The sequence below is a fragment of the Coptis chinensis genome, chromosome 2, assembly GCF_015680905.1.
Source record: "Coptis chinensis isolate HL-2020 chromosome 2, ASM1568090v1, whole genome shotgun sequence".
NCBI lineage: Eukaryota > Viridiplantae > Streptophyta > Magnoliopsida > Ranunculales > Ranunculaceae > Coptis > Coptis chinensis.
Window position 1 is genome coordinate 16,491,303 of NC_141457.1, and position 15,454 is coordinate 16,506,756.

The following is a 15,454-nucleotide window of genomic DNA, read 5'->3' on the forward strand; positions in this document are numbered from 1 at the left end:
CCATTTAGGATGCAAGTGCATGACCCTTTTCTGAAACGCGAGGTTCAAAATCGATGCTATAAGCACTTAAGTAGATGTCCCATTCCGCGAGTCTACTTGATTCCTGGGCACTTCAGAAAAGTTTACGTAGAGGATATTCCATGTATACTTTGACCAGTCTCCCTTGGAAATATGGCTTGAGGCGTCTGGCAGCATGAACCAACGCTAGAGCAATTTTTTCAATTCTCGAATATCTGATTTCCGCCCCCGTTAGTGTTTTACTAATTAAGAAGATCAGACGACCGTCTTCTCCATCGATGAACAGGACTGCACTTACTGCGCAGTATCTCAGAAGCGCCAAAAATAAGCTCCAATAGGTTGCCCTGTAGCTGGGCTGGCCAAGATTGGTGGCGAGACCAGGTAGTTCTTGATTGATTGAAAGACATTTTCACAATCATATTACACCATAACAACATTTTTGTGACAGGGTTTTTTTTGGTTTTGTGACGCCAAAGTGGCGTCAGAAAAGAAGTGACAGCATGTAGGCGTCAGTTTGTGGTTTTAGCGTCACTATAATTCATAAATGTATTTTAGTTTATTTTAAAAATGCATAGAAAAATAGTGACGAAAAATAGGGGTTAGAGTTATTTTTATACACCGTCACAACTAAAACACGTGTTAGGCATATGATATGAGATGCGGGCGTCAAGTTCATCTCTCTTTCTCGACCTCATCTCTCTTTCTTCTAAACAGTATCGTCTTTTCTCTCTGTCTCAATCTCAAAAGCCTAACGCAAAATCAGACTCACTTCACTCGCTAGCTAGGTAAGGTCTCGAACTTAGTATTACAAAGTTTTTGAGCCAGTCATTCTTGCTTCCGAGGTTAGTCAAGTGTTCTATTCAAATGATTTGATAAATCTTGATTGGTGGGTGGTCATACATCCTCCTCCTCGATTGAGTAGTAACGTAGATGATCTAGAAGCGCCAACTGAAGTCCAGTCTATTTTTTATGACCAACCTAATTTGCTACCCCTGATGCAGAAAGTTCGCAAATGATAGTAGTTGTAATATGCACTTTATTTTTTGTTGTTGGTAATGTACACTTCACGACCTCTATTTTTCTATTATTATTTTTTTCGTTTTGGTTGATTAATTATATGTTGTACCAATATCTTTTATCATGTAACAAGTTTGTGTTATATTAGTTTTTGATGAACTTACTTCATTTTCTTCAATTATTAGGTTGTTTTTAATATAATGGCTTCAAGTTCACAACATCGTGGCGCGTCCTGGTCGTCTCCTTCAGGTTCACAACACCCACAACACCGTACAATGCCCCAGTCGTCTCCTTCAGGTTCACATCAACCTAATGTGTCCCAACCATCTGAATCAGTGGGAGACAATACTTTGCGATCTAGTAATGGTAAGCTGCCAATCATAGCGCACGCCGACGGTAGGGTCACAGGAGTTTATAGTGCCAAATGGAGCAGTAGAGTCGGCTATTGGATACGAGCTATTGTCCCAATTTCTTATGCAAGTTGGGATAAAGTAGATGGTTCTTTCAAAGATGAGGTTTGGTTAAAGTTAATGGTAACTATTTATTTTATTTTATTATTATTTTTGTTTCCATAACCATACTAGTCATAGCATATATATAAATGTATATATGTGATTTGTAGGAGCAGTTCCAACTCAATGTGAACCCAACAATGGGGGCTCGGAAAAATATAGAGAAATGGTTCGCTCTTAAGTTTCGATATTGGAAATATGCTTTGCGAGGTAAAATATTGAAGAATTGTGAATCTGAGCAAGAAGCTATTTCATCATGTCCAACGGGGTTTGATCTAATTCATTGGGAAACATTTGCAATCCATGAGAACAGACAAGAAGTAAAGGATATGTGGGCTAAGAATGCTGAGAATAGAAGTATGAACTTAATTGGCCCATACTTGTGGCAGGAAACCTTATGGAAGAATATTGGAGGAACTTGTATATATCATTATCACTACTGCATATCTTCCTTTCATTTGCTATGTTACTACTTAATAACTTTCTATGTATACATGTTTGTGTAGGATGAAGCGAATCCAGAGAAGAAGCATAGACGTATGGATAGTTGGAAATATGGTCATAAACATCGAGATGGGACTGTTTTGGAGCGTGCCCAAGAATACTATGTGAGTTTGTAAAAAAATTTATCTTAATTTTGTCTTGCAGTCCATACTCAAGTATATGCCCCAAAAATTTCAGGATCGAGTTACAAGTGTTGAAGAACAGATGGCTGAAGAAGCAAGTGAACATGGGGGTGAAGCAGTTTACGACATCACATGTGATCCACTGGCTCAAGTTTTTGGGAAGGATAAAGGGAGTCGTACTCATGGATTGAGCTCTTGCATGTCCAACAAACAATTGCAAACGTTTGCTATAGCAGAGGAGCTAGTTGAACAGGAGAGCTCAAGTAAATCGAAGCTCGAGGATGAATTAGCTGAGGTGAAGTCTACAGTGGGAAACCTCTTGGCTAGCCAAACGAGAATGGAGACTATGAATGCGGTAAGTTATGACGTGTCGTGTTGTCACACCCCGAATTTCGACAGAATTCGAAAAAAACATTATTTGTTCCCGACTCTTCGATCTCCGAGGTGTGACGCACTCTCCACTTCCAAAAACCCATAAACAGTTTAAATATGTGGATAATTAAAAACCAAAAAAAATTTTAACTTAAACAAAAGTCCTCTTCATTACAAAAATTCACAAATAAGATTAGGTTACAAATCTCTTTTCAATAACTCTTTCATTAAATTTACAAATGAAAATACAAAAACATTGTCTAGACTGAAAATCTATATCACCTCAAGGGAAAACAAAACATATCCTGAGATGCAACGCTAACGCAAACCACAAGCAGCAACCAATCTTCTTCAACACTAAACCTGTCAAGACTTATCAACTATGTTCATTTAATGAACACACCCGATAAGCAAACATGCAAATCGGGTCAGCATTATAAAAATGCTGGTGTGAGTAGCCCTAAAATACAACATATACTTATACAAATATTTACACAATCTATAAGGCAGTTAGTTCCTCCACCGAAGCGCCTTAACTTCCAACAGCTAATATGACATTCTTAACTACAATAAATAAGGTAGGTAGTTCCTCCACTAAGGCGCCTTAACTTCCTACTAACCATACAACAAACCATACGCATAATAAAAAGGCATTTAGTTCCTCCACGAGGCGCCTTAGGTTCTAACCAAGCTAATAACCAGCCAAGCATATTCCATACTTACCTCATTTCATGCTCAATTACAGAGTGAGTCGTCTCTGCACAAGTAATTAGTTTGACCCACCCTTCTGCCAAACCATATACAATCATCTATCTAAAGATATATCATTAACCAACATATTACCATAATTATATTAATTAAGGCTTTCTTTATGTGTCCTTAAAATTCACGTCGTATCTATGTCTTACCTAGTTTCCCTGGCTACCACAATTGCTTTCCAACGCCGAACATGTACATCCACATGCCTCCCCTCACATAACGAACCACTTCGTGCGTAACTACCCTGAGCGGGATGCCGCACACCAAGTAATCCTCACACGAAAGCCATTATGTAAGTACTGCCATTATTCGGCATAAAATATCGCGCGTCTCGTTCTTATTTTGCGAACGGAATAATCAAGCCACCATTCGGCTACGATTGCCCAACACATGGGTCAATCAACATCTTATATATTCACCCTACACAAGGGCCAATCATATCACATACGCCCACACAGGACAAATCACATGAGTTGTGGTAGTCAGGTTCTAGGATTTTCGTTACGTAATTTATTCAGGTGTCATACATTTATGACTTATAATAATTCCACTATATCACGTGCAGGTCAAATACCTTATTGCACTAAGCCACAATAGTTAGAAATATCTCAATTATATCTCATAACCACTTTCATTCTTTCACGTGCCAATATATTATTGCACTACGCCACACTCCCGTGGGAAATATCCACAAATACTCTACTAGCATCTCACAGATAAAATAATGGAGGGTTTATACATTTATTTCTCCAAAACTATTGCATTTAATGTATATATCCTAAGATATTATATAATGTCACAATATCAACGTCAAATCTTAATTAGATAATGACAACCAAATTTATACAAGCTTCCATAGCATTTTAGCATTTGATTTGTCCATACAATTTACAATATAAAACGTAGCACAATTAAACAGTCCACAGTCCACAATCAAATCCCAATACTAAAGTCCATAAATCTAAGTCCGTATATAATTTAATACTCATAAAAACATATATATCAAATTCTTATTATCATAATTCCCCTCTAGTTACGTGCCAATATTATATTGCACTACTCATGTCAAAACTTAATTAGATAATGACAAACAAGGTTATACAATTTCGATAATATTTTATTACTACATTTGTCCATATTCTTAAATATGTGACTCTGGAAAAAGTCAACATTCCACAGTCAATGGTCAAAGGTCAAAGTCAACAGTCAAAGGTCAAAGTCAACGGTCAAAGTCAAGGTCAAAGTCAACACATCATTGTCAAAGTCAAACTGTCGTTTTCATGTTCGACAAGTTCAGGGTCATAGCCATGGTTCATGGCTAAGGTCAATGTACATGGCTCATGGGCTCATGACTAAGGTAATGGTTCAGACCTAACTGGCCAAACCCAAACCTTAGAACCCAAAAGTCTAAATGTTGAAAGACCCATTTGGATCTCTACTAAGTCCTATGGACTGGCCCCAAACAATATTAGAAACTGGCCCAAAATAGTTAAGTGGTTCGGTCCAAAAATTGAACTGAAACCGGCCCAAAAACTTTAAATTAAACTGGCCCAAACTAAACAAATAGAACTGGCCCAAAACAAAGCATATAGAAAAATGGCCCAACCACTTAAAAAAAAACCGGGCCCAACCACTTAAAATTAGATTTCGGCCCAACAAGAAATAGAACCGGCCCAACATAAAATAAGGTGTTTGGCCCAACCGATTAGGCCCAAGCCCAAACCGACCTACTGTTCATCTTCTCCAGGCTTCTTCCTCCACCACCAGCCCAAATTTCGGCCACCACAATCTCCACACACCACCCCTTTCCAACCAACCGAAAATGAAGAGGGTGCAAACCCCCACCACTTTAACAAACACGAAATCCTCAATTCATTCAACCCAAACTTCACCCAAAACTAGATCTAGAATATTACCGCCGCCATTAACGCTCCTCTCCGAGCTTTGACAGCCCTCATTCGACAGCACTCACACACCCTACACTACCCCACTTCAATCCATTATCAAACAACCAACAAAATCAACCGAAAAATAGTTCAAACTATATTACTGGAGGGGGTTTGGTCGAGCCACCATTAATGGTTTCTCCGAGCTTCCAACCGCCCCCCAACAGCACTCAACCCCCTTCAAACTCCCAACAACACCCTACCCCAAACCTCAACAACCAACATCAAAACAATCAACAAAAATAAAAACGATTTCTGAGCTCGCCCCGCCATTAACGACTGTTCCGAGCTCCAGCATATAGTCAAAACCAACGTTTCAATTAATTACGTAAAAGTAACTATAGTAACATCTAACCAAACTCAATAATTCCACAGGATGCGAAAAACAACGAAATACAAATACTGAGCGAGAACTGACAGTAAAGCTTTTTGTGAAATAGAGTAAAAATATAACTACTCACAATAATGAACAGCTCGATGAATTCCTCCTAGTCTGAGTCGTCGCGCTCCAACGCTCAAGCAAACAAGCCGCCTCCATTTGTATTATTTTATTTTATTCCCTAAGAACCCTATTCTCCAGAACAATACGAATATATACTTGGGTTTGAAACCCAAGCCCAACACAGACTCGGGCCCAGAAACCAAGCCCACATATCCCAAATCCAATCTAACAAATTTTAAATAATAAATTAATAAATTAATAAATAATTACGTATTTTAAATACGGGCATTACACGTGTGATATTTCTTGTTTTGCCATAATTGTAACTTCTTTTTATTTATGTAATTGTTGTTGTTCACTGTGTATACGGTATTCTTGAACATGTGAGACTTAATGGATCGGCAAATGGCCAACCACCTACACCTACAACTGAAGTTGATTCTACTTTTGTCCCTGTCCCTCGTACTCAGCAAGTTCCAAATTTGATTAATCGAAATGGATCTTTGAACCCTCCTTTTTGGACTTCTTACCCGAATGTGAAGATATTGGGGAGGAAAGGTGAACACGTGGCTAATGGGTATGTTAAGACTGACGGCCAAAAATGTCATTTTAGAGATATTATGGGAGATGAAAAGGTTGTCTATATTACCAATGTCTTGGTTGGTGATGCTCCTGCGTATATGATGGTCCCCGGGATGATATTTTGTATCTACGAGATATAGGCTTTTTGAGGCTTCTTGATTTAAAATGGAGGCAGGCTGCAATATGAAGATTAATTTCATTTGTTTTTGTTTTGTTTTAATTTGGAACTCAAGTACGAGGGACAGACAGTTTATCTATTGTTAGTTTGCGTCTTGTATGGACCTTTTGTTCATGGATATGTTTAGTAGTTAATGGACTCTTTTTGTTTATATATGTGTGTATGCTCCTTACCATTGATTGTTCATATGTATTGTGGTTACTTTTGCAGGTTTAGAGTTAAGTTTACTAACCCTTTTTTAACTCCGCCAATGCAACTCATAAAAAAATTGCATTGCCGGTCTCAAGCCCGGATAAAGGAGGAGAGAGAAAGGTGACTACTGTGTATTACTACCATGGATTGATTGATTGTTCGTCAACACCAGAACTGATCTAGGTCAGTTACACTCATTTTTATTACTTTTTCTTGAATTATAATTGTGTTTAATTAATTTCAACTGGTGTGTCAGGACCTTGCCCTAAAATTCATGATCCCAAGCTCAAAGAGAGGTAAAATTCACAATATTCCTTCTTATTGCGAAATGGGTTTTATGGATTGACTCATTTTGGTTTTCTTCTTAGTTTTGAGAAGTCCCCTAAACACGATGTGCATGTGCCCAAGTTCGAAGCTGAGCTCGCACAGTTTTGCGAGAGATTGGTGGGTTTCATTCCATTTTGTTAAACGCTTCTCATTGTTACTTAGGTTATTAATGCTTATTACTCCTTTGCAGGTGATGGACTTAGATAGGAAAGTTAGGCATGGTCGGAATTGCCTAGCGCAGGAGGTTGAAGTACCACCAGCTGCTCCAGCTTTAGGTGAGAAATCTGAGCAGATGATTCCATTATTTATTTATTTGAACTGAAAAGGATTAAGAGATTTTTTATTTGTTTGTTGCCAAGGTCAACAGCAGGATATTAAAAGCTATTTCTATAGAACACAATAAGGATACTGCAAAGTTGCTGATGACAGTTTAACATGCCTGGTTGAAGAAACTCTGAATCTCATTGATGCTCAGCTAGAGTCTGTCTTAGGTAAAGGAAATATTTTCCGTTGTATTATTTCAAGAACTAGCTTTTGATCTCGAGTATATATGTCCGTTATCTTTATGAGAGTAGCTTTATGAGAGTAGATCTAATTGGTGTTGTACATGGATGAAAATCAATAGTAAATATTCTATATGGTTTGGATTTTCCTGGTGTTCTCAACCTTTCAATATATCTAGGTGGAGCAAATGCATAAGATCTTTAAGCTTTGTGGTTCTCCCTCTGAGGACTACTGGAAATAATCAAGGTTGCCGCATGCAACTATATTCAAGCCTCAACATCCGTACCAACGTTGCTTAACTGATAGCTTCAAGGACTTTCCTTCTTCTGCTTTGGACCTTGTGGATGTCCTTCTTGCTATAGAACCTGAAGCCCGGGGATCATCTACTTCTGCACTTAAAAGTGATGTAAGATAAGATTTTCTTTGAAACTAATGCATATGGCGTTTTTCCCTGAGGCTATGCTACTTTAAGCAAAAGTTTGACCATGCTTGGAATTGGATATTTATGTTAACAACACTCGATGGCTTTTCGATAACTAATTTTGTTTGCTTGTCTAACACAAGTTCCTTTTCATGCGTCATAAAGTTTTGCCTCTAACTTGCAAACTCATTCATTGAAGAAGAACCATCTGAATAAACTCTTTCTTTTCTTTTCTATTTTTGCATGAGATGCTAAAATCCCTGAATTCTTTTAATCGTTGGCAATTTCCTTCTCATGCTCCTTTAAAAACATAAATGAAGTGTTAATTTTCAATAAATTTCACTTCTTAGTTATGTCCTATGTGGAACATCTGGTTTGAGAAGTAATGTTTTAATATATATACTTCCTGCTATTTCCTTTTCCTAACTTCAAGATCATTTGTTTGGCCAGTTCTTTACAACAAAGCCATACCCCTGTGATCCATCAACTTTGCCCAAGTATCCACCGAGCAAGGAGTTTGATACTAAACTCCGGGATAAGGAAGCTAGAGCCTAGAAGGTATGTAATAATTAATTTATTTCAGCTTATGTCATTCTTTTGTTTTGGAAAATGCTATTCAGCCCTATCAGTTTAATGTGTCGAGTGAGACTCCCTCATGCTCTTTGTTTTTAGGTGGCAAACCATTTTTCAAAATGTTTTTTCTTGTATTTGAGGCCATTTATGTAAACTGTGAGGCTTTTGTAGCATCTCCTAGCAAACCCAAAAAGCAACAGTGAGAAATACAATCCACAAGAGGATGCTGGATTTGGCTTTCCCATTAATCCTCCCAGAGGGCCGAGTGCGTATGGATCTTCATGGAACAAAAAGGGGATGGAGAGTGGACATGTGGGTTTAAGGACTCAGAGATCATACATGCCCATGCCCAATGGAGCTTCTGAACACTCTGGTTTGGCATCAAGAAACAGTGCACTATTCAATAACCCTGGAGAGAAGAACTCACATTCTCAGTGGGTGGATAAGCAACTGAGTTCTAAATACAATCAGCTAGATGATGCCGAACCATCTGGAAAACAGGAATGGAACAACCATTTACTGGATAGGCCCGCCTCTTCCCACAAGAAGGGTGATAAGGTATGTAGCAAGGACCTAGTTGGTAGTCAACTAGATAGACCATTAAATAACTTTCTGTCTTATTTAAACAACGCAATCTTATTTGCCCGAAAACTTTGTATGTGCTTTAATCATATATGAGTATTTGATTCCTTTATTTGTATTCTTGGATATCCAATTTGTTGGATCATCATATTAGATGAGCATGACTCATAACGAAAGCACTAGGGTTTTTTCTTAGGGTGTCCATTTAATCAGTGACTTTCGATAATTTATCACCAGTGCTTATATTATTTTATTTGGAAACGATATGTTAACAGGATGATAAGATGTGTGATTAGTCATGAAGATATATAATCTGCTCCAATCGCTTTTATAGAATGGGTGTCACATGCATCTGCTGCAATTACGTAGGCGAGTGAGTTCAATTCGATATTGCATCTCATAGAGTGATGACATGAAAGGTTAAGAACCCTTAAAGAGAATATGGATCTTAACAAATAAGCCATGTTAAAATGTCTCATATTGTAGCAAAGCATTGATATTTTATATCGGTATGAAAATATAATTTATTTGTTAAATGTTTGAAATTAACTTGCATTGATTTTTTCGTGGTTATGGCCCACCCAAGAAAAATAGGATCCATTACTCGGACCTTTAATGCCTCCCCGGGGAATCTCGACAAAATGCTTAAAGAGCATGAGAGGCAAATTCAACAGGCTGTCCGTAAAGCTCGTCTTGATAAGGTCAAGACCAAGAAGAATATTGGTGATGGCATCCAATCTGAAGCGCTACTTTACTCGAGGAGAAATGGCAGATGATACTTGACACTTGCTGTGGTTTGAATTTTCATCAGTCCTGCAACAATAAAAGCTCAAGCATTGCTATTCTGGTTAACAATTTGCATCAAGTGGAGCTTTTAAGAGAAGGGTTGTTTGGGGTTACCTAGCTGCATTGTGATATGGAAGGCTGATTAAGCTATGGACTCTTTGGTGGCCCAGAGGGTAGATGACCACCGATTAAGTAAAGCTGTTGTGGGAAATTTGTAGTGGTCGCTCCAGCTAATTGTGGCTTAATGTAAATGAAGAAATGCTGCTGCGTACATATTGGTCTGTGTTTTAGATGATGAGATTCCTCTCTTGTACAGTTAAATTGGAGGGGATATTAGGATGGAAACCAAAAACAAATATTTTTTTTTCAAATATATAATAATTTGTAACGCCGACAAAGGCCAAGAAGCATTTTAAAAAAAAGGCAAATTTATAATTACTGACGGTACTGAGGCGTTAATTTGTTTTGGCGCCAAGTTATAGTGCCAGTTTTTGGGGAGATTCGAAAGTTCAATAGTGACGGCGTAGATGCGTTAGTAATGCATGTTTAATGACGGCGTACAGGCGTTAGTAATTCATATTTAGTGACGGCGTACAGGCGTTAGTAATGCATATTTAGTGACGACGTACATGCATCAGTAAATTAGCAATTGTGCGGCACCTTGGCGTCATAAATAATTCTGACACCAACACAGACGCCTAAATTCCAACGCCTTGCAGGCATCACAAAAAATAATTCTGACACCTCCCAACCGTCACAAAAGTGCTGTTCTGTTGTAGTACCTTGCTGAGTCTTTTAACGTCTGAAAGAAAGGACAACACCGGTCCGAGTACTTAGAGATGAATCGATTTAGTGCTGCTAAGCGCCCTGTGAGCTGTTGAATCTCCTTTTTTGTTTTTGGAGAGGGCATGACTTGAATGGATCGGATCTATTCTGGGTTAGCTTCGATGCCTCAATGAGTCATCAAATACCCTAGAAATTTCCCTGATATCAGTCTGAAAGCACATTTCAAAGGATTTAGCCGCATGTTGAATTCATCAATTCTGTCAAAAACTGATTGTAAGTCAGAGATGTGATCTCCACTGTGTTTGGATTTTACAACCATATTATCAATATAAGCCTCCATTGTCTTGCCCAACATATCTCCGAATATGGTGTCGATCATCCTCTGGTACGTAGCCCCTACGTTTTTTAAACCGAAATGCATAACTTGGTAACAAAAAATCCCTTGGTCAATTATGAATGCAGTTGCTTCTTGGTCCTTCACAGCTAGTGGGATCTAGTGGTAACTCGAATACGCATCCATAAATGATAATCGTGGGTAGCTAGACGTAGCATCCACCAATTCCGATATTCGTGGGAGAGGGTAGGGATGAATCGGGCAAGCTTTGTTAAGGTTCGTGAAATCAATGCACACTCTCATTTTACCCTCTTTCTTGGGTACTGCAACCACATTAGACAACCACTGCGGATATGAAATTGGCCGTATAAACTTAGTTGAGAGTAAACGATCAATTTCCTCTCTGACTTTGAGTTTTCTTTCTGGGGCCATGCGCTTAAGCTTCTGCCGAACTGGCTTGATGGTAGGATCAATGTCAAGTGTGTGGCATTGAACTTCTGAGCTAATTCCTGGCATCTGCTCGACTAACCAAGCAAAAATCTTTTTGTTCTTTCTGAGGAGCGCTACCATTTCCTTTTGTTCATTTTCCGTCAGTTCTGCCGATATGAAAGTTGTTTCTCTGCCTAAATTCCCAATCTGAACTTCTAAGAGGCGGTCTATGGTCGGCGGTCCTTCATTTCTTGAACTAGCAGTGTAAATAATGTGTGGGACTAATTCTGATTTAGATACTTGTTACGAATTACTGAGAATTGTATTTCCCCGCATATCCGACTGACGATATTCCTCCAAGACCTTTTTGTGACAGCTATGGGAAGCCATCTGGTCACCGCGCACCTTACAAATTTTTTCAAGAGATGGGAACTTTATTGCCTTGTGAAATGTAGAGACTACTGCGCCCATGCTGTGGAGCCAGTCCCTTCCTAGGATTGCATTGTAAGGGGATTTGCAATTCATCAAAAGGAATTCAATGTCGATTGACTTGTCCATTAGCGTGACTGGTAAAGAGACTCTTCTTACTGGGGTTGTTGTTGTTCTGTCAAACCCAATGATTGTATTATTTTCTGCAATAATTAAATTTTCTGACAGCTGCATGTTCTTGTAGCAACCTACAAAAACGACGCTGACAGAATTTCCAGTATCTATCATGATGTGCTGAACTCCCATAATCCAACGAAAGCTGAGATGACGACAGCATCATAATGAGGATGATGGACGCTAATTAGATCTCTATCACTAAAACATAGGGGATCAGGCTCTGTAGTTTCTGAACGAATTTCTTCAACAAAATCAATGTTATTGACGAGATAAAATTCATGCAAGAAACCGAACTTAGCTCGTTGTTCACACTTTTGCCTTGCTCGTGAAATGTCATTGATTTTGGCATGACCAGCTAGTATGACATTGTGGCTAGTCATTGCTAAATTTTTCTTCACAATTTTTGAAAGCAAAAACTCGTCTAATTGTCCCTTGTCGACTAGTCTCTGTATTTTTCCCTTAAGGGATCTACATTTTTCTGTTTCATGGCCGAAATCATTATGGAAGTGACACCAAAGATTTTTGTCACGTTTAGACTTAGTGTGTTCAGGTAAGGGCATCGGAGGAAAAAGTAAGTTGCGTCCCTTGATCTTCTCATATATCGCATTATACTTGGTATTTAATGGAGTGACCTTCATTTCCTCACGAACTGTGTTAACATTTTTAGATTTCTGTTGTTGCCCTTTCGATATGTTTTTCTTATGTTTTCCGTTACCTTCGTTTGAGTCTTTACTCCGAAAGTCTTTATCTCTGGAAGCTTTTGATCTAACATCTTCCTCCATATTAATGAACTATTGCATTCGTGCAAACAAATCGGACTTTGATTGTGCGGGGTCCCGTACAAGGGAGTTGTAGATTCCATTTTTATCAAAATGAACTCCTTCCTTGAATGCATGAATGATCATTACATCAGGGACATCGGTGACCTCTGCTTGTACTTGGCGGAAACAAATTACGAACTTTGCCAGTGCTTCATTTTTTTGCTGCTTGGTGTTAAGCAAGATGTTGACATCCTTAGGACGTGTCCAATTATGCTTAAACCGGTCTATGAACTGGTTTGCTAATTCCTAGAATGACGTGATAGATTGAGCTGGCAAGCTGGAAAGCCAACATAGAGCTTCTCCTTTTAACATAAATGGAAAAAGTTTGCCCCATCTCTGCGCCAGAGAATTAGCTTACTTTTAAACTCCATAATATGATCGTTCGGGTCACCTCCTGCTTCTTTGAATGTAGGAAGTTTTGGTTGTTTGAATCCTTCCTGATGCTCTGCATTTTGTATCTTTAGGGAAAATCTCCCAACGGCATCTTCGTTCACTGCAAGGTATTTCCATCGTGCATCAGCGACACCCACGTTGGTTATTGTTTTCTTGACAATGTCTTTGATTTGTTGTTTCGTGAATGGTGCGCATGTGACTTCTAGATTTCCAATTTGAGGAGTAATTTCACCACGTTGCATCTCTAGGATGACCTTTGTTAACCTTTGTTGCATCCCATTTGTTAACCTTTGAAGCTTTGTTAACCTATCTGTATCGGTTTGCTGCATTCAAGCCATGTCTAAGGTCATGTTACAATTCGTCTCTGAGGTCCTGATCTTGGCATCCAACATTGCGCCTTATGGTGGATGTTGTCCACCTTTCTGATGCGCTATGATCAACCTTCAATGATCTTGTCATGTTCGCTACGCCTAGTGTTGTTGGTATTTCGAGATCTGGATCGCCTTCTTGAATGGGATGTATGTCTGCTTGACCTTGAGTGATTCTGATGATGCTCAGGGATAGGCTCCAATGGATGGGATGTACCATAATTAAATTGTAGTCGGTTGAATACATTCCGATTTTCACCAAATCTGGGGGCTCTTGCCAGTGTGGAAGATGCAGCATCGACGTCATCCCTTTGTACTTGCTTCCCTTTATCCAGTTGCTTCTGTAAGTAGTTGTTATGTTCTTTCTCTCTTCTGAATCTCTGACGCAACACTTCTAAAGGCACATCTTCATCTCCTATCTCCATATTCTCTGAATCCACTTTGTTTGCCTCTAGATCTTGAGAATGAGTTATTGGAGCCTAAAATCGTGTACGTCTAGATCTGCGTTGTCGTGGCACCTGGAGGTTTGAAGGCTGAGCTTGTAGATCTGGAGCGACTGGTTGATTCATCAAGGTCTGACTAGTCGGAACTCCGGGATTGGGTAAGTTGTTTTCTTCTTGTTGTTGTAATCTTGCGTTCTTGCTCACTTGAGATCTTGTTGTTTTTGCCATTACCGAATCTTGGAAGAAAGAACGTGGATGAAGGTTCATTGGTAAGAACCACAGACGGCGCCAATTATGTTTGGGTAAGAACTCGCCCAAACACACCAATGGTTTCGTAAGGGAGGTTGTTGTAATGAATTGTTGAGACTGTACCTTCAATGGCTGCCTACATATCCAAATCGTTCTCTGGAATCAAGTCTCTCAAATGAACATAGTTCTTTGTTTCAAAGGAATGGGGTATTTATAGGATAATAATGAGAAATATCATTTCCTTAATTACTAAAAAATCTTATGTAATTATGTAAAGTCTTAATATGGAAGCATATCTTGACAAATATATTTTCTAAATCTAAACCTGCTATATCTAGCTTATGGCGCCATAATTTTGGGCAAGGCAGGCATGCCATAATTTTGGGCAGGGAAGGCACGCCATAATTTTGGGCAGGACAGGCACGCCATAATTTTGGGCAGGGCAGGCACGCCATAATTTTAGGCAGGATAGGCACGCAATAATTTTGGGCAGCGCAGGCACGCCATAATTTTGGGCAGCGCTGGCATGCCATAATCTTGGGCATCATGCCTAGTAGTGAGTGGCACTATAATGGTACCCAACGATGGTTGTTTATAAGGGTGCAGATATGGTGGCACATACACATAGAATGTCTTATAAGATAAAGAAATAAAAACTGGTAGAAGGCACGTTTAATTACAATGGTGTTGTTCAAAATTTGTAAACACTCATCTCCAAAATCCATTTCATAGAGTTTGTAGTTTAATAAAAGTCCACATAGCATTTTCCTTTCACATTTCCCTTTCAAAATTTTATGTAGTATACAGGCACGCTCATGTGCATTAGTTTGATGGTATTAGTCGTTGTCCTAGAGTGATAACAGTCATTGTAAAGTTGCACAAGGCTTGACACAATTCAAGATATTATAATAAGTACATCTTTATTTTTATTTTTATTTTATTTTTTTGGGAATGATTTCATAGTGCTCTATAAAATTTTGGTCTATGGATTATTTGTTTACAATAATATTAATCTTCAGTTGGGTGTTTGCTACCAATCTTTTGTGGCTCTTTGTGCATCTTGTGTGTTGACTCACAATGTAATAAGACATTACATTCATCTTAAGAAAAAGGTTCTTGCACTTTGGATGCATTGCTTCTAACATTATCTCAGTTTACCATTGTTAAATGCAGCGTAGCCAAAAACAT

General features: G+C 38.7%; 1 protein-coding gene and 1 long non-coding RNA gene across 2 annotated transcripts; one reads left to right on the top strand and one right to left on the bottom strand.

Moving 5' to 3' along the window:
- The first annotated feature begins 7,212 nt into the window (after positions 1 to 7,212).
- LOC147515133 (uncharacterized) lies at positions 7,213 to 8,445 on the top strand. The gene is made up of 3 exons (XR_015213374.1): positions 7,213 to 7,462; positions 7,654 to 7,881; positions 8,347 to 8,445. It is a non-coding gene; the product is annotated as an uncharacterized LOC147515133 (long non-coding RNA).
- A 3,244-nt stretch (positions 8,446 to 11,689) lies between these two features.
- LOC147515134 (uncharacterized) lies at positions 11,690 to 12,103 on the bottom strand. Its single transcript, XM_086592804.1, has one exon. It carries the CDS (start codon positions 12,101 to 12,103, stop codon positions 11,690 to 11,692), a length of 414 nt encoding a protein of 137 aa, XP_086448930.1.
- Positions 12,104 to 15,454: the final 3,351 nt, after the last annotated feature.